Genomic DNA, 19,972 nt, shown 5'->3' on the forward strand with positions numbered 1-19,972 from the left:
TCTCAACAGAATCTATGCAGGCCAGACCGGAGTGGCAAGAAATATTCAAAGTGATGAATAGCAACAACCTACAACCAAGATTACTCTACCCAGCAAAGCTATCATTTAGAACTGAAGGTCAGATAAAGAGCTTCACAGATAAGAAAAAGCTAAAGGAGTTCATCACCACCAAACCAGTATTATATGAAATGCTGAAGGGTATTCTTTAAGAAGAGGAAGAAGAAAAAGGTAAAGATAAGAAATATGAACAACAAAGTGACAACAAATACATATCTATCAACAAGTGAATCTAAAAATCAAATGAATAAAAAATCCGATGAACACAATAAACTGGTGAATGGAATAGAATCAGGGGCATGGAAATGGAGCAGAGTAACAATTCTCGGGGGGAAGCGGGTATGGGGGGGTGCGGGAAGAGATTGGACAAAGATCTTATATGCATGTATGCATTACCTATGGATGCGGACAGTGGGGTGGCGAGGGCCTGGGGTGGAGTGGAAACCGGGTAGAGGGGAGCTATGGGGGGGGGGGGGGAAGAGGAACATCTGTAATAGTCTGAACAATAAAGATTAAAATAAAATAAATAATAAAAAAAAGAAAAAACTAAGCTTGAAGCATTACGGGAGATACATTTAACACACCAAACTATTATCAGTGGTGACTTAAGAGGAAGGGCAGGACTTTGGGAACCAGTTTATTCTACAGTGTTTAATGTTTGTTTATATAATTTCAAAAATGAAAATAACATACAGGAGTGGGTGAAAGTAGGTTTACAGTTATGAGTACACAAAATACTTTATTTTTGTATTAGTATTTATCCATTATTGTATTATTTTTCATTCAAACAACTGTAAACCTACTTTTGCCCACCCCGGTATAAAACAAACACTTCCATTTGAAAGCCATTTACTCACTCTAATTGTCTTTGTGGACAATGTTTTGTATGAATACTCATTAGTGGTGGTGCAATGTGCAGCCCTGAGTGAATATGCAGGAACCCTTCCTGAGCAGGGAGACAGTCACATGGCTTAAGGACAATATACTGAAAAGTAAAATGAGACCACCAGCCCCAAAACATGTATTTTTTCAAGAGCTCTATAAGCCAGACTCAGGCCTAGATAAATGCCAGCACATTATGATCTTGGGATTGTTGAGGATAAAGGAAAGGAACTGCACTAGAAGTTCCCTCTCCTCACGCGTGTCACCTGTCTGCTCTAGCAGAGGTCGGGTCACCTCGTTCCACCACCTCATCAGCCACAGGGAAGGCAGGACCAGAAGCATCAACAACAGCAGACAGGCGCATCCCCCCAGGACGAAAGGCAGGCTTCCAAAGTAGAGGGTCACACAGATTGCTTAATATACTTCCTTTGCCACATTGTAATTCTCTCTCTCACAAAGGCGGGTGCTGGGGAAGAGAAAATAGGAAAGACAGGGATGAAAAGAGGGAAGAGGCAGTGAGAAAAGGTATGGTAGGAGTGAAGGGATATCGAGGAGCATGGATATGGATAAAAGGAAAAAAGGGAAGGAATTCCAGATGAAGAAGTCCATGGCCTGTGCTCTTCTACCCGCTATTTATTCTAACAAATAGAAAGTAGGCTTTGTTTCGCCATTAGCTTCACAACAAAGTCAAGTGGCAGGAAGGTGAGTGTAAATCATGGAAGTAGCTGCCAAAGTGGGGTCACGGAGAAGTCACAGGAGGCACCCAGAATCCTCCAACTGTCCAGAGTATACTGCAATAAAGGTGCTCTGTCACTCGCAGCGTGTGGCAGGTCAGTGAGACCGGCTTTACAAACGTTCCAAAGTCTCTTTCATTTCTAATCACATATCGAATATATAGTCATCAGATTTATCTCTTAAATATTAAGTGTCAGGCTTTATGTGATGAGTCCTCAAAGGCATGTTGCTGAGCCACTGACAGTAGCAAAAGAAGCCACATCCCTCCCACCAAGAAGCTACTAACTGGCTTATATGCCTATGACACAGACCACTATGGTCCTAGGCCTGAACAAAAGTCCTTTTAATAAAAATGGGCGCAGTCAAGAAGACCAAAATGCTTCTTAGGGAAGTGATTATCTGTGGGCCTCTAAGGCACCAGTAAAGGAGGAGTCCACTTCCATGCCAATGCCAATTTCCAGATGTTCAGAAAGACCTAAATGTCACCAAGTGCCTGTGAGGGTCATTATTTCAGAAACTAAAAGTGGACCTGGCCTTGTCTGGTTAAACACACACACACACACACACACACACACACACACACACACACACACGCGCGCGCGCGCGCGTGCGCGGTGTGCGTGCTTGTCCTCACTTTAGCTACTGACATTCAATCGCATGCACAGAGCACGCCTCCTTGGGGATACCTCCTGGACACGCTCTGGCAGGGCCAGGCCTACAGGGGCATCCTGTTGCCTTCAATGCTGAACTTGACAGCACGGTGCACTCTGCTGAGTCGTTTCTGCTCGGCAAACCGCCTCTTATGCTTTTCCAATCGGTTTAGGCCCTTTTTAAGAATACCAGGCTAGAAAGAATGGTTGGAATGGAGAATAAAAAAAGATTACTAAAAAGCAATGACGATCACTGAGCAGTATTTACAGTGATGACAGAGGAAGTGCCTACTCTACATATTTCACAACAGAGTTACTTAAAACAGTGGAGAGGAAGGAAGGGGACACTGCAGAAGCAGGCGAGTTCTGATTCTCCGAGTTCAAAAAAAAAATGACCATATCAGAACACTAAGGCTCCAAGATTTGGTTGAAATAAAGGGATAAATAAGAAAAAACTTGACTTGATAATGCTGCTACATGAACTAAAGATAAAGTAGTCATTGGCATAAGAGCCACCTTGCTGTTGCCCTGCTTGCTTACCCTGGACGACTCCATTTCCACATTCCACTTGGGCCTGACAACATAGTCCTTGTTTGAGGGCATTGGCACCCTCGCACGGGCACAGAATCCAGGATCTCCAGGTCTGAGGGCCCTGAGAGTAAGAAGAGCATGCTGCTTATGTAGCCAACCACATCTGGGCCCATCCCATTCAGATAAACACCTGCTTCAAACCTCCTCTGCCCTCCCAAGGTTACACCCCCGACCCCCATCTCAGCTGACCTCATCATCACTCATATTTCTGCATGGACCCCTTAGCTTCCCTCCCAGGGCCTGCTTCCTCCTCTCCTTTTAGTGAATACCATCCTCTCAGCTACTTAGGTTAAAATTCTGGTTGGTGTCTTCAAATCTAGCCAACTCCTCCCCCACTAAGTCACCTACTCCTAGCAATTTTGTCCCTGCAAAGGCTTCTCAACCTTCTGCTTCCCCACAGCCTTCTCAGTTTAGCTATTCACTGCTTTCAGTTACTCCCCTCCAACCCATCCTGCACACACCATCAGCATACAAATCAAATCTGATGACTTTATGTCCTTGCTCAAGGACAACTTTCTATGTAAGAGGAGAAGTGAAAAATCTTCATCTAGATTTAAAGCTGTTCAAAATTTGGTCCAAATCTACATTTCCAACCTTATCTTCCAGAATCCCAGGCACCACCTACAGCCCAACCACTCCAGTCCAATGGCCATTCCTAAAATAGGCCTTGCACATGCTTACCCCACAGCCTTAAGCCCTCCCTTTGTCTTTAATCCCTCTAAAAACTTTTTGAGAGCATGGACTATTTTATTTTATTTATTTATTTTTTAAAATATATTTTATTGATATTTTACAGAGAGGAAGGGAGAGGGATAGAGAGCTAGAAACATCGATGAGAGAGAAACATCGATCAGCTGCCTCCTGCACACCACCCACTGGGGGTGTGCCCGCAACCAAGGTACATGCCCTTGACCGGAATCGAACCCGGGACCCTTCAGTCCGCAGGCTGACGCTCTATCCACTGAGCCAAACCGGTTTTGGCAAGCATGGACTATTTTAAGTTTAATTCTGCATTTCCAGAGCTTAATGCAGAAGTCTAGTACATAGCAAGCAGCAATAAAATCTGTATTATTTTTTTAAGACTATTGCCTTTAAAAAAATTGATTTGGGAGAGAGGCAGGGAGGTAGAAGTAAGAAACATTGATCCGCTGCCTCCTGCACCCATCCTGACTGGGGACTGAACCCACAAACTGGGTATGTGTCCTGACTGGAAATCAAATCTGCCACCCCTTGGTATATAGTACAACACTGAACCAACTGAGCTACAATGGCCAGGGCTAAAATCTTTACTGAATGAACTATTTCTCAATCTCCAGAGCACCCAATACAATGTGTTGTGACTATTCAATGAATGTTAAACTGAAAATCATCTCTTGTCAATGTGAACATATATCATTTCATTTGCTATTTTTCTTAAAACAAAGCAGCAAACAGAACATTCTCTCTATATATAGTCCAAGAAAGAAAACTAATACAAAATTCTTACTTCTCCTCTCCTGTTAGCACCTTTTCCAGGTCTCTTCGGGGTGTCTGACCACCAGTGCTGGGGAAAAAGTAATCAATGAAATATTAGGAATGTTAGAATCTTATAACTTCACAAGAAAAAAAGAGCAAAGTGGAACATCAAACGTAGACCACAATTAAGTCCTTTACAATGGAAAAATAATTCTTAATCTTGTATGCCAGGTTTCATTATGGGTGAATGGTGACTGCCATGGATACAACTGTATCCAGTTTATTGATACAAACTGAACCAATATTCTCTTTTTCTCCTAAGAATTTGGAAACGGGACTGAGAAAGACAAAGTTTTTTCTGCAAGTGGCCAGGACAAGAAAAGCAACCTCCAGAACTGTGGCAGAAGCCACACCCCACCAGACTAAGCCAGAAGTCTGGGAGGGTGTGGGCCTTCTCTTACACACTGTCCCACAGAAATTAATGGGTATTATGAGCAACACAGACACATCAAGCCGAGAGGAAAGACAAAATCCTATCATCTTAGCAGGTTTCCTAATGATCTTATTTACAAAAAAGCTGAATTGCTGTAACAATAACATTTACTCCACTTCCTCATGCCTGTTCCCTCATACCTGTTCATTCTTCGTCGCTGAGGCATTTGCTCTAGGTCTCTCTGCTCCCTCTCTTCTCTCGTCATTCCTTTGTAATTTGAGGTAAGACCAAATATAGGCCGAGACCATTCATCTGTCACCAGGAAAATGCAATTATTTATCCCACAGAGTCGCATTCCTCCTATCATGTCTTGAAATAGCCACACCCTAGTGTTAGGCTATATTCTAGATATTTAGAATATTATTTCCTTAAAGATACCATTATCTCAGGACCATTCATAGAATAAACGCAGACTAATACCAACATTACAAGTAGCTCCAGTTGATTCAGGAAATTCAGTATAAAAAGGTCATTTAAATCTATAATCACCAGATGTTTGAGAGTAATTCCTGACCCACTTTAACAGTCAACAACAAGTTGTGTTGTCATTTCATAAAGACAGTCTAATTTCTAATTTGCTCTATTAAAAAAAGAAAATCTGGCCTGGCAGGCATGGCTCTGTGGTTGAGCACTGAGGTCACAGTTCAATTCCCGGTCAGAGCACATGCCTGGGTTGAGGGCTCGATCCCCAGTGGAGGGTGTGCAGGAGGCAGCCAACCAATGATTCCTATCATTGATATTTCTATCTCTCTCTACCTTCCTCTCTGAAATCAATCAATAAAAATAATTTTTTAAAACAGAGAAAAATCTTGAAATTCTTCTACTTTCTCATTCTAAAATAAAGTTCCCTTGTTACTTGTCAAAATGGTCTAAATCAGGGGTGGGCAAACTTTTTGACTCGAGGGCCACAATGGGTTCTTAAACTGGACCGGAGGGCCGGAACAAAAGCATGGATGGAGTGTTTGTGTGAACTAATATAAATTCAAAGTAAAGGAGCGGAGGGGAGAGTAAGAGAACCCTCCGCTCTTTCGGCTCCGCGGGCCAGATAGAACAGCCGAACGGGCCGGATTCGGCCCGCGGGCCGTAGTTTGCCCACGGCTGGTCTAAATCTTTAAAAATTGTATTTTAATAGTGTAGCTTCATTAAATCTAAGAAAGCTGCTAGGACGAACATGAAAAAAAGTACTATAGGCCCACTGTTTAGTTAGTAAAAGTCCAAAGGTGCTTTTATTTTGAAACATGGTGTAGAGTATTGTTGCATTTAATATGCTATCAGTGTTGTCAAACTAATAAGAAAGCAGGAGTCTCAGAGATGGTCTAAATATCTTTGAAAACTAACCTACCAGCCCCTCCCCTGGATTCAGAATCACTGTGAAAATGAGTAATGAGTATTATTTTTTTAGTGGAAAGGACTTAATCACTGAGAATATTCTGCTTTTCTCTCTAGGGCAAAAAGAGGGTTGAGAGAAGACTGCACAAAAGCATCAAAAGTTTATTATTTAATAGGTAGTAAATGACAAATTACTAAAACAAGATAAAAAATATAAAAAATTTAAATTTATTAAAACATTTAAATTTCCCTAAAAAACTTCTGATATTCTTAAAAAATTCAATAGAAAAATAATTACTATCTTCAGAAGCAGTTGCTTTTTTGGTCTAGTTTGGAAGTTTAAAAATTCCTTCCCAAGATGGAGCACAGCAAGTCAAGGAGAATGATGAAAATGCTCGCTTTTCATTCTTAAAACTGAAGGATTTTATAAACATTACAGCAAATGATTAGATGAAGGCTTAGAAGACCATTATAAAAGTAACAACAGCAGGCCGAAACCGGTTTGGCTCAGTGGATAGAGCGTCAGCCTGCGGACTGAAAGGTCCCAGGTTCGATTCCGGTCAAGGGCATGTACCTTGGTTGCGGGCACGTCCCCAATAGGGGGTGTGCAGGAGGCAGCTGATCGATGTTTCTCTCTCATCGATGTTTCTAACTCTCTATCCCTCTCCCTTCCTCTCTGTAAAAAATCAATAAAATATATTAAAAAAAAAAAAAAAAGTAACAACAGCAGCAGTAGTGGCTAACATTTCCTGAGGAGTATATATGTGTGTATGTATATCTATGGCTTTATATATACTCTCTCATTTAATCTTTACAAAAAAACCCAATGCAAGCACACAATTCCCCATTTTACAGAGGAGAAAACCAGGGCCTAGAGCTGAAAGCAGGAGCCTAAGGATACGCAGTAAGGCAGGTGGTGCATCCAGGATTTGAAACCAGGGAGGACTAATGGCAGGATCAGCATTCCAGCGCCTCTCTCACGACCTGCTCTTGGTCCCTGATTAGAAAATGCATCATTTTACTTGCTGAACTTAATATTGAATTATATACTTAAATATACTGAGAAGCATTTTAAATGTAAAGGGAAAAAGCTGGTACCTATAAGAAGGTACCAAACATTTTTTCTACTCTACTTTATTGATTCATTTTAAATATATATTGGTACAAATGTAGTTACTTTTTATATATCCATAAACACAACAAACACAAAATGTACATACTGATGAGTTTCCCTGCCATGTCCTTGTTGGACCGTGACTCCTTGGGATGTTTGTAGAGATACATCACTGCTCGTCCGATCCCACTGTGCTTCAGGGTCTCTTGGCTCACGCTGGGCAGCTGAGGACATAAGCACATGCGCACAACATTAATCATGCACAACTGGCGTCCTGCCAGTCTATTCTAGAGGATCCTCTGAGACCTGGCTCATTCACAATAGGATAAGTAACAAAAACCTCCATTTTCAGGATCTACAGATATTGAACACAAGGTATTCTGTGTTCACACCTCGAGTTGAGAGTTCAGTATTGGTGCTGTGTCCAAGTAAAACTTAACAGCGTGAGAAAATGTGAACTACGCATACTCAGAGGTTAACAATTTAATATAAGATGCAGCACTGGCCTAGAATCAAATAGACCTAAGTCTGAACCCAAGCACAGCCACCTGCGAGCAATGTGACCTTGGACAAGTCATTTAATTTCTCTGAGTCTTAACTTCCTCTTCTGTAAAATGGAGACAATACACCCACCTTGCAGGTTTGTTGTGAGGAGTAAGAACACCTAGCACATAGGAGGGTTCTCGAGAATTCCCTTAGAAGTGAAGTCGCTTGCCCAAGGTGTCACAGCGATGTAAAAGCGGCCCAGCTGGATTCCAATGCAGGCTTACCTGACGCTGAAGTTGGTGTTTTTTACTTTGTTCCTCCCCCAAACATGCCCACTACTGTACTACTCTACATAGAAACCACAGCTACTCCAGAATCTCTTTCTCAATGCCAGAGTCACATGAAGTTTATCAGGGCCTCCTTCATTTATGCTCATTTTATTTTGCTATGTTCCTAAAAAAACATACTGAATAAAACCCTTCTTCTGGCAGGCTATGGCAGAGAGAATATATAAATATAAGGTAATATAAATACAGAGGTTGCAATAACACAAAACACATTAAATAACGCGCGAACAATCAGATCATTGCCTCTAACCTCTTGTAGAATCTTCAGCAGCTCCTCTCGGATCTTTAGTGCTGGCAAGCTCCTATCTGGGAGAGGCGAGAGCCACTCTTTAATGGCAGACATCACACCACTGTCAATGAATGTTTCTTTAAGGTCCTGCCTGCAATACGAATTAAATAAAAAAGTCAAGTCTGTACATGTTGGTTCTACTATAGCTTCCTTTGGATTTTCTTATGTACTTAGTGATGCTTTCAAAGCCCCCTCCCAGAGTTAGCCTGCACACTTGCTTACGCCCTTCTTCGCAGGTTTCAGAGCAACAGGATATTTAGACCCTATTTTCACAAGCACACTTGACAGGCTAAGATGGTTTGTTCAAAACAAAACAAACCCAAATTACACAAGTCATGTTAGTGTTAATATAAATGGTACAGACAGTAAGGATAATGAGCTCCAATTATTACAACTATAAAATTAATGCTTAATCTGCCAGGACAGTGATTCTGAAACTGTTTTGGGTGAAAGAAAACTCAGAATTATGCAAGATACCAGGGAGAAAAGCATTCGCTTAGCAGGAAAAAAATTGCCAATGAATTACTGACATTTAAATTTCATTTTAGTTTTCGAGAAACCAAGATGGCGGCATAGGTAAACACCTAAACTGCTACCTTGCACAACAATTTCAAAACTACAACTAAAAGACAGAACGGACACCATCCAGAACCACAGGAAAGCTGGCTGAGTGAAAATTCTACAACTAGAAGGAAATAGAAAAGCTCACATAGAATTGGAGGTACGGCAAAGGGTCTTTGTGCGCACAGAGAGGAAGGGCGGCTGAGAGCCTGGCTGACTTTCTCTGGCGGAAGGGAGAAAGAAGCCCCCGACCGCACTGAACCCCAGTTCTGACTGCACTGAACCCCAGTTCCGGGCGAGCCCCTGGGGACCCACGCTCTTGTGGGGGGAGTCTGGACTCTCGGGCGGAGACTCGGGAGCCAGGGAAGGCGGAGGACTGAAAGCGCGCAGCGCACGCGCGCCAGTGCGCACAAAGGCTGCGGAGGTTGCCACAGGCTTTCCCTAGTGGAAGGGAGTCAGAGGCTCCTGAATGCACTGAGCCCCAGTTCTGACTGCAGCGAACCCCAGTTCCAGGCGAGCCCCTGGGGACCCACGCTCTTGTGGGGGGAGTCTGGACTCTTGGGCGGAGACTCGGGAGCCGGGAAGGCAGAGGTCTGAAGTGCGCAAGGGCAAGGCTGACGGGAAGCCAAGACTGAGACTCCACCCCATCCAAGCTGAGCACAGAGGCTATTGCAATTTGGCAAGTCTAATCCTATAAGGCTGTCTCCAGCACCGAACTTCTCCCAGCATAGACACAGCTGATCCTTACAGCCAACTGGCCTGGAGGTCAATTCTTCCCAGTGATACCAACAACAATCAAGACTTAATTACAACAAGGCTGTACACACAGTCCACAAAGGGGTGCACCAAGAGTGTCCACCTCAGGTTAACTGGGGAGGCAGACCCACTGGGCCATATTGGAAACCTAGCACACAAATCTACCTTACCAACTCAGGGAAGCAGTGAAAATGCAGCCTCAAAGAATCAGATCACAAACGAAAGAGATGGAGGAAAACAAATGACTGGATATAGAATTCAAAACCATGGTTATAAGGCTTTTTAAGAATATCCTAGAAAAGGCCGATAAATATAATGAGACCCTCGAAGATATGAAAAAGGACCAACTAGAAATTAAACATACACTGACTGAAATAAAAAATATTATACAGAGACCCAAAAACAGACAAGAGGAACACAAAAATCAAGTCAAAGAATTGAAATACAAAGAAGCAAAAAACACTCAACCGAAAAAGAAAAAAGCAAAAAAAAAAAATCCAAAAAGTTGAAGATAATGTAAGAAGACTCTGGGACAACTTCAAGCGTACCATCAGAATTATGGGGGTGCCAGAAGAAGAGAGAGAGCAAGATACTGAAAACCTATTTGAAGAAATAATGACCGAAAACTTCCCCCACCTGGTGAAAGAAATAGACTTACAAGTCCAGGAAGCCCACAGAACCCCAAACAAAAGGAATCCAAAGAGGACCACACCAAGACACATCATAATTAAAATGCCAAGAGCAAAAGACAAAGAGAGAATATTAAAAGCAGCAAGAGAAAAACAGTTAGTTATCTACAAGGGAGCACCCATACGACTGTCAGCTGACTTTTCAACAGAAACTATGCAGGCCAGACGGGAGTGGCAAGAAATTTTCAATGTGATGAATAGCAAGAACCTACAACCAAGATTACTCTACCCAGCAAAGCTATCATTCAGAATTGAAGGGCAGATAAAGAGTTTCACAGACAAGAAAAAGCTAAAGGAGTTCATCACCACCAAACCAGTATTATGTGAAATGCTGAAAGGTATTCTTAAAGAAGAGGAAGAAGAAAAAAGTAAAGATAAAAATTATGAACAACAAATACATATCTATCAACAAGTGAACCTAAAAATCAAGTGAATTAAAAACCTGAGGGACAGAATAATCTGGTGAATATAATAGAATCAGGGGCATAGAAAGGGAGTGGACTGATAATTCTCAGGGGGAAAGGGGTATGGGGGGTTCATGAAGAGACTGGACAAAAATCATACACCTATGGATGAGGACAGTGTGGGGGAGGTAAGGGCAGAAGGTGGGGTGGGAAATGGGTGGAGGGGAGCTATGGGGGGGAAAAGGAGAAATAATTGTAATAATCTGAATAAAGATTTATTTAAAAAAAAATAAAATAAAAAAAAATAAAATAAATAAAAATAAATTTCATTTTATGTACTAGAATCAATTATGTTAATAGACAACATGACAATATCAGAGGTAGTAATTTTCTAGTAGAAAGTCGTAGACCCATGGTCGGAAACTGCGGCTCGTGAGCCACATGTGGCTCTTTGGCCCCTTGAGTGTGGCTCTTCCACAAAATACCACGGCCTGGGCGAGTCTATTTTGAAGTGGCGTTAGAAGAAGTTTAAGTTAAAAAAAAAATTGGCTCTCAAAAGAAATTTCAATCGTTGTACTGTTGATATTTGGCTCTGTTGACTGAGTTTGCCGACCACTGTCCTAGACCATGCTATTGGTGCACTGGTTTGCATTTCTCTACAGCCATCAAAAAGTAGGCTATGGCTAGGTTCAAGGTGAAATCAAAATTGTTCACGCATCGCCTTGGCTGGTTTGGCTCAGTAGATAGAGTGTCGGCCTGTGGACTGAAGGTTCCTGGGTTCGATTCCAGCCAAGGGCACATGCCCAAGTTGTGGGCTCAATCCCCATTGGGGAGTGTGCAGGAGGCAGCCGATCAATGATTCTCTCATCATTGATGTTTCTATCTCTCTTTCCCTTGCTCTTCCTCTCTGAAATCAATAAAAAATATATTTAAAAAAATTATTCAGGCACCTGAGCAAAACAATGAAAGACCTTGGTAACAATGATTCATTAAGAAAGGACCCTTATTCCAGAAGTACCAATGACATAGTTCATGACAGAACAGGCCACATCAGCCTTATACGATATGTGCTTCGCTCTCCTGTAATTTGCTCTGTTCTCACTCACACTGGAAAAACAGATGTCAATTTACCAGACTGAAAACTGTCTATAAAGGACAATATTAGTGGTTTCCAAATTTTTCTTTCATTAATATCAGTTTGCTATCTGTTCTGTTTGCACCAGGAATCAAGGTTTAAAAAAAATTTGTGAGAAGATAACGTAACTTAGGAAATTCTATTCATTATTGTTCTATGAATTGACAGAAGGCAATCATTCTTTAATATCTCAGGAACACCAATACATAGTTGGACTATCATTCCATTAAAAGGAAAAAACTTTTTCAATAAAACAATACTTACTTCTTAAGGTGCATAACCACAGTAGGTAATAATGTTAATTTTTTCAGTGCTGGCTTTTTTTGATTGTTCAACTGTCTGTCTTCCTATCGAGGAAGAAAAAGATTTAAAAAATAATAAAGAAATAAAGCCATTGTTAATAATGAATTTCAACCACTATACTAGTAATTTAGAGTCTAAAATAAAGCAGCAATTTCCCTACACTTTTTCCTACAAGAAAGAAAAATTAAATTAAAAATTGACTTTTGCCCTAACTGGTTTGGCTCAGTGGATAGAGAGTCGGCCTGTGGACTGAAGAATCCCAGGTTCGATTTCGATCAAGGGCATGTACCTTGGTTGTGGGCACATCCCCAGTGGGGAGTGTGCAGGAGGCAGCTGATGGATGTTTCTCTCTCATTGATGTTTCTAACTCTCTATCCCTCTCCCTTCCTTTCTGTAAAAATTCAATAAAATATTTTTTTAAAAATTGACTTTTGTGTATAGCCCCAAATTTTATATCTGTCCATGTCAATCAAACCCATAAAGCCATTAAAATAACTTTAACAAAATACTGGCATAATTGTTTTCAGAGTTCATGTAAGGCACAAAATTATACCTGGGAAAATTTGGTTTATCATCAGAAATAACTTTCCGGCTGAGAGGCTTGCATAATAATGGGATGTTATTAAAGGGGAATTTCAGTCTTTACTTGGGCATTTTTTAAATTATGAAAAATTTCAAATTCCACAACAGAAAACAAAATAATATACTCCTGTTATGTACATTTGAACAACTAAACACACATGGTCAGTCTTATTTTAGCTATTTCTCTAGCTACTTCCCCTCAACCTTGAATTACTTCAAAAGAAATCCTAGACACATATCATTGAATGCATGAATACTTCAGGAAGTGTTTCCAAAAGATCAGAACTGTTTTTTAAATATAATACTTGTTCAATTAAAAAAATTAGGGCAGAATTTTAAAGCACAATGAGTTAAATGCAATCTCTTAATTAGAGGCAAAAGAATGACATGGGTTTATAACATAATAAACATGAGTTTATGACTTTTTATATGTGAAGAAAAATTAAACTTTGTGGTAAACTAGCCAAACTGGAGAGAAAATCATTCCTCCATAAAATTAGCAAAGCCATTAGGCTGAAAAGGCGCATTTTACTTAATACTTCCATCTTTTTACTTTTTCTAACATGTTACTAAAACATTAAAAATTTTTCTGTGCTTAAAATTTAGAATAGTAAGTGCTTTATTACAAAAACCAAAGTATCTTAAATGTAGTGTAAGCAAGGTCTAAGCTGAAAAACAAACAAACCAAAAACCACAGAACCAATTAAGTGGGAGAAAGATTAAGCTGGAAGTGAGCCAACTCACCTCAGCAGCTTCGTTCATCTTGACGATCATGGCGCTCACCACATCGTCTGCATCACTAATAAAAGTACCACCATCACGATTACGTCTGCGCTTACCGCTCATGCTCTTTTTCCGCTGCAACATCATCTCAAAATCCGACAGAAAGTCCATACTAAGCAGTAACACAAAAATCAAGTGATATACAAACTGCCTTTCAAATATACATTTCCTTTGATCACAATTAAGAACCAACTTTCTTAATTGTAATTCAATGGAGAATTCTCTTAAAGTACTTATAACTTGCCTTTACAAGAGCATGTGACCCTGGGTTTTATGTTCAACCTCTATACTACCCCAATTGTTACACACTAAAGTTTTTACACACTATGTTAACACTTGCATGTATCACACTTGCATGTATCAGCTGGAGAAAGAACATTTCAAATGTCAAGTTCTCGTTCAGGGGGTAGTGCTTGCAATTCCATGGTTCCGCTATCGCTGCACTGCCTTTTGGGGGAGATACAGTGGTATTCACTCCTTTGGGTGTTTTGTCTTCTAAGCGTAAGTAGAAAAGAAGAAAATAAACCGCTGCTTTTCAGTGGTACAGCTCAAAATGTAATGTCACTGAGATAAAGGTGGACATCTACAGACTTACTGAGAGCCTCAAAGCTTTCACCTGAATCCTTGCGCTCAAAGAGGAAGTGAATCCTGCTTTCACCTGAATCCTGCTCTCTGCCACTGTCATGTAAAGGAGATGCGATTTATGTGATGATTTCCGAAGGCATTCCCAAGCCCCTTCAGCATGTCACAAGGAGTAAAAAGGGGAATACTTTTGAAGCATCATCTTTACAGCTGTAAGCAACAGCTAATGAGTCATTCCATGCTGGGCACCTTTCAAAATACCCGCTTGTTCCGGACAGATGAACAGAAGCGTGTGAAATACAATCAAGTGATAGTTTGCAATTAGGACTTTAGCGTTATTTCCATCAGGACCCCCAAATCAACTTTCCTTCTAAAAGCACATTTTTTGGAAGCGCTTACTTGGTGAGATATAAATGAAGAGCCTGGCACCATAAAACTCCAAAAACTACGACAGCTGGGCACAGGGCCAATGAAAAATAACTAGAGCAAGTAGTTTATGGACAGCACTGTAGACAGAGAAACAGAGGGAGGAAAATGGAACAGATTCCTTCCTCTACCTAATCAGAAGCCAACGTAAGAAAAAAACGAAGTTAGCCTTTACCTTCATTTTTATAGTCTCTTTAAAAAATTCCTTTTAAATAAAAGACTTACTGTTTTCCTCTCTTTATGTTATCATCAGAATCTGAATCTTCAGCTTCTTTTACCTGTGTTTCACTTTTTTCTTCTTCCAAATCTTCTTGGTTAAAACCCTAAAAGCAGGATAAATTAGCCAGTTATTACAACCACAGATTTTCTTCTGTGTAACTGCTCTTACTTTTCTTGTACTTTAACTGCAATACATTCACAAAGAATGAAAATTAAGTAGGTATCAAAAGGTATATATCAAAAAAGCTCCCTCCCACCCTAGCCACTAGTGTTACTAAGCTTTCTTTTGTCTCCTTCCACTTATAGTCATTTATACAAGCACTTCTACACGTTATATTTACCCCTTTTATTATACAAACTAGAGGCCTGGTGCATGAAAATTCATGCACTGGAGGGGGGTGGTCCCTCAGCCCAGCCTGCCCCCTCTCACAGTCTGGGAGCCCTCCAGGCTGGGAGGCGACCTGGTGATCAGGGAAAAGCAATGCCCCCATCACACTTCTGCTGCTGCCACTGCCGGCAGCGCAAGCCTCGGCCAGCCCTGGTTACCTGAGCCGTAGGCAGCCCTGGGCGGCTGGGCAGCTGCCATCCGAGGCTTGCCTGAGCCATGGGCCAGCCCTGGGTGGCTGGGGGGCTGAGGGAACTGGGGGATTCCAGAGGCAGGCATGCGGAGCAGCCGGACCCGCTTGGGGGCGGGCCCAGCTGTGCCGTGCCTGCTGCCCGGCAGGGCTGAAGGGACTGGGCACCGCCATCTTTGAGGGCATGGCAGTCAATTAGCATATGCCCTCCTTATTGGCTGTGGGCGCCATCTTTGTGAGGGTGTGACAGTCAATTAGCATATTCCCTCTTTATTAGATAGGATGGCAGCATACTACACAAACTAGGTACAGTATATCGTCATGCACTTTCCACATCCTATATAATAAAAGCCTAATATGCAAATTGTCCCCTCGACTGGGAGTTTGACCACTTGCTATGGCATGCGCTGACCACCAGGGGGTGGCACGGAACATAGCGGGTGTCAGTGAGGAGGCGCTGGCAGCAGTGGAGGTGCAGCCAGTCCTAATGGGCTTCCAGGTGAGCCGGGCCACAGCTGCTGGGACTGCAGGGGCTGGTCAGGCTCCCCATGGGTTCGCGCAGGAGCCGGTCTGCGAGGCCAGCCGGGAGAACGCGCCCTGCCCGCCCAGCTTCCGTGTGGAGCCACTGGGCAGCCCAGAGGCCCATGCTGCGCCCTTCCAGACCAGACACTCACGTTTCTATCGCTGGCCAGGCCTAGAGACCGCACCTTTGCATGAATTTCGTGCACTGGGCCTCTAGTATAATAAAATCTGGAGACCAAGTCCTATCAGCAAAAAGCATCCTCCTTCTTTTGAAGGTTTGGCTATTTTACCACATGACTGTAACCATAATTTGTTTATACATTTCCCTACTGACATTTAGATATGTATATTTGAAATTTTGAGAAATATTTGCCAAACTGTCTTCCATAGAGGTTATGCCAATGAACTCTCCTTCCAATGCCATCTTAATGGGTGATCAAACACTGATATTTCCCAATCTCTGAACTGAAAAACAAAGGCATCTATGTAGCTTTCTTTGCATTCTGTTATGAATAAGAATAAGGCTGGGCTTTTTTTTTTTTTTTTCATGTTTAAAAGCCATTTGTAATTCTATGTGAACTCTCAACAGCCTCTATTTTACGTTGGATCTTTGCCTAATTGGTAGGAAAAACCTCTTTAAAAATTAGCTCTCTTTTAGTGACAGGAACTGCAGAACCAATACAGTTTGCTTTTGTTTATGGTAATGTTTTCCAGACATGATTTTTTTTTGTTGATGATCAGATGTGTTATTTTTTTTTCTAGGCACGATTCTAGATGTAATTGACATAAATGATCAATCTCTGCTTTATAGCTTCTAACTCTTAGGCCATATTTAGCAAGGACTTCCCAATGCCTGTTGGGACGTATATTTTTCTCAATGAAATGCGTCTACAGCAAAGTTGACATTAACTCTCCAAACTAGAGAAACATATCTTATTCTTGTACAATGCTGTTTAACCAAGTATAATATAAGCTCCATGAGGGCAATTTCCAAACCTTTGGCAGAGAGGCTCTCAAATACTTGCTGATTCATTTAGTTTCACTCTCTTTTGCTTTAGTAATAAAAGTACTGATTTCTTTTGTAACCCAAGAACTATTTAACAAGGAAGTTTTAAATTTTGGGGTGGCAAAGGTGTTTTGGTTGCTATTTTTGTTATTAATTTTCAGTTTCACTGCATTGCAATTCAGAAAATGTTCGTCTATACTTTGTACTTTTTGCAAAAGCTTCATTTTAAAATTTATATAAAAATGCAAACCAAGAAAAGTCAAGTCACTCTTGAAGAGTAACAGCCTTAGAGGACATAACCAACTAAATATAAAAAGAAACTGCAGAAACATAGTGGATAATACATACAGACACTTGATTTATGACAAAAATGGCATTATACAGTAGTGGGAACAAGTGAGCTAGGTCAATTGAATATTCCAAATGGGGGAAAATCTTGACTCTATCTCATACCTACCACACAAAAACCTGACTGTACAAGTATATGTGAAAGATGAAACAATCTAGCCTCTAGAGAATAACTCAGAAGAATATTTTTGTAACCTTGGGGACAAGCAAAAATTTTGTTAGAATTAAAAAGCTTTCAACAGAGCGGAAAAAAATGGCGGCGGAATAGACAGATGTGTTCCGAGCCTTGTCCCGGAGCAGAAAGAAAGAACAGCTGAGGGTCGCACGAGGAGTGTTTGTTGGCAAGTTAAGGGACAGCTAAACTCCAGGAGAAGGTGGGGGACTGCTAGACGGGGTTCCCCTGACCGGGCAGCCCCCACTGCGGCTGGGTCCCCTTCCGGAACTACGGACTCGGATGCGGAGTCTGCGACATCTTAAAAGGGAAAGTGGAGCTTATTGGATGCCTGAAAATCCACAACTGCGGCACCCACCGAACAGCTGAGAGCCCCAGAACAACGCTCCCCAATAGGCGCAAACACACGGGTTCAGAGGAGCTCTATACTCCTCCACGGAAAGGTCAGATTTCGCCTGGGATAAGGTGAGGTCTCTGGTCCCGGCGGGAGAGAGGAAGGCGCGTTTTGCGGGAGCTGGAGGACCAGGGAAGTCTGTGCCTAGAAAAATCCGTGGCTGTCGGGGCTGGCGTGATCCATGAACGTGGAAGGGGGTCCTCAGAGCTGCTAACAGAAGGGATCTCTAAAAAGCAACCCATTTTGATCTGATGTGCAGGGACAGCCTAAGAATTTCAAAGGTGTGCCGGCTGCTTAAGACTTGCGTGCAGACCCATTGTTCGAACACTTGGGCTTTTTCCTCTTCAAATCCTTGCTCCTGATTACTAAGACCAATACATAGGATTACCCAGTTGGGGACAACCTGGGAGACTGCAGGGGAAAGTGTTTTTCTGGAACCTGGGGATCGGAGCAGGGAGTGACCATCGGAGAGCCAGCTCTGAGGCAGCCCACTTCCACAAACCGGTATTGAGTGCCACATGCAAAGAAGGATGTAAATACAGGCTAGAGAGGCCAAAGAGATCTGGAAGTCAATCCAGAAACACTGCCACCCAGGGGCTGAATCACAAATTGACTCTTGTGTAATCAAAAATAAAGGAATACGAGAAATTAAGACACACCGCCTGCTTAAAAATCAGGACTGGCTTAAAACACTGAGGAACAGTGGAATGCAGGTAACTGCAATACTGTCCAGACTGAGAAACAGGCGTGCCAAACAGAATAGAGGAAGTGAATGACCTTCACTACTGCACATTTTATTTTTATTTTTTTATTTTCATTTTTTGCATCTTTTACTCAAGAAACTTATTTTTTTTCTTTTTTCCTCACTTGATTTTACCCTTTTAATACATTTTTATTTTCAAGCAGTATCATTACTACTACTATTTTACTTTTTTCTTTTTTAAGTATCATTTTCTCTTTATTTTACTTTGGGATTAGTGTTCTACATTCTAGTTTCATCTTTCCTTTAGCATCGTTTTACTCTATCTCAACTCTACCTATATGCCATCACTCTCTTCCTAACCTTTCTCCTTTTGGTGTCCTGTTTATCTTACCCCTTTCCTGCTTTAGATTTTCCCTATTCTTTCTGTTTACTCCGATGAAATTTCACCCTACTTATATATCTAATCTACAATCCCCTGCTCCAAGTCGATACACACCTCTCTCTTTGCTGTCTTAACTATCCAAAAAAGTGTCTTTCTCTCTGTCCTTTTGTTGTTGTTTGCTTGAATGTTGATTATATCGAATTTTTATGCTTTTTTGTGAGATTGTTTTGCTTATTCTTTTTTTTTGTTTGGTTGTTTTTTTGTTTGCTTTGTTTCTCTTTGTTTTTTTGCTTCTGTTTTCCCTTGCCTTGCTTGATATTAGTTGGTGTTGTAGTTTGTATTAATCCCCAGGTACTTGTTGCTGGCATTTGCTGGGATTAGTGATTGTTCTATTGGAGTTTTCTCCCTATATATATAGTTTGTACCCCTTTCTCTCTTAGTCTCTTTCTTTGTCTCTCTTACTTTTTTTTCCCTTTTCCCAATTTCATTTTGACACTCCTTTTTTTTTCTTTCTATCTTTTTCCTCTTCTTCTTTCTCTCCTATCCCCTAATTTGCCTTTCTCTGGTGGTCACCTTTATTGGAGGTTATTAATATCGTGAATACATTTCTGTTCAGTGCCTTGTGCGTTGTACCTGGTTGTGTTGTATTTTATGCCTATAATTCAACGCAGGAAAGAGAGAACTACATAACCAGACATCCGGAGAAGAGAGATCATGGGGAGATAAAGACACAGCCCGCATATGAAAGAAAAGCAGGCATCACCAGAAAAGGAAGTAAACGAAATGGAGGCAAGCAACCTGCCAGAGAAAGAATTCAAAGAAATGGTCATAAGGTGGCTGAAAAGAATGGAAGACAAATTCGACAATATGAGTAAGAACCAAGAGGAAATGAAGAAGAACCAAGAAGTAATGAAAAATGACATCGCTGCTGTAAAGAACTCAATAGAAAGCATCAAGAGTAGACTAGAAGAAGCAGAGGACCGCATCAGTGAGCTAGAAGAC

At 41.4% G+C, this 19,972-nt stretch overlaps 1 protein-coding gene across 8 annotated transcripts in view; it reads right to left on the reverse strand.

Annotated features, from left to right (window-relative positions):
• IWS1 (interacts with SUPT6H, CTD assembly factor 1) overlaps positions 1-19,972 on the reverse strand; it is a 59,449-nt gene that overhangs the window by 4,888 nt on the left and 34,589 nt on the right. For 4 of the 8 annotated variants that reach the window (XM_080670476.1, XM_080670474.1, XM_080670475.1 and 1 more), the window contains exons 6-14: positions 14,875-14,972; positions 13,603-13,753; positions 12,238-12,320; positions 8,390-8,519; positions 7,413-7,530; positions 5,004-5,115; positions 4,402-4,458; positions 2,865-2,976; positions 2,361-2,518 (exon numbers count right to left, since the gene is read on the reverse strand). In XM_080670476.1, the coding sequence (XP_080526602.1) occupies positions 2,390-2,518; positions 2,865-2,976; positions 4,402-4,458; positions 5,004-5,115; positions 7,413-7,530; positions 8,390-8,519; positions 12,238-12,320; positions 13,603-13,753; positions 14,875-14,972 (990 nt within the window). In that variant the 3' untranslated portion in view covers positions 2,361-2,389. Of the gene's footprint in view, positions 1-1,318; positions 1,406-2,360; positions 2,519-2,864; positions 2,977-4,401; positions 4,459-5,003; positions 5,116-7,412; positions 7,531-8,389; positions 8,520-12,237; positions 12,321-13,602; positions 13,754-14,874; positions 14,973-19,972 lie in introns of those variants that run through there. The other 4 variants (XM_080670470.1, XM_080670477.1, XM_080670472.1 and 1 more) reach the window with 2 other exon arrangements.

Source organism: Plecotus auritus (assembly GCF_963455305.1).
Source record: "Plecotus auritus genome assembly, chromosome: 5".
Taxonomy (NCBI): domain Eukaryota; kingdom Metazoa; phylum Chordata; class Mammalia; order Chiroptera; family Vespertilionidae; genus Plecotus; species Plecotus auritus.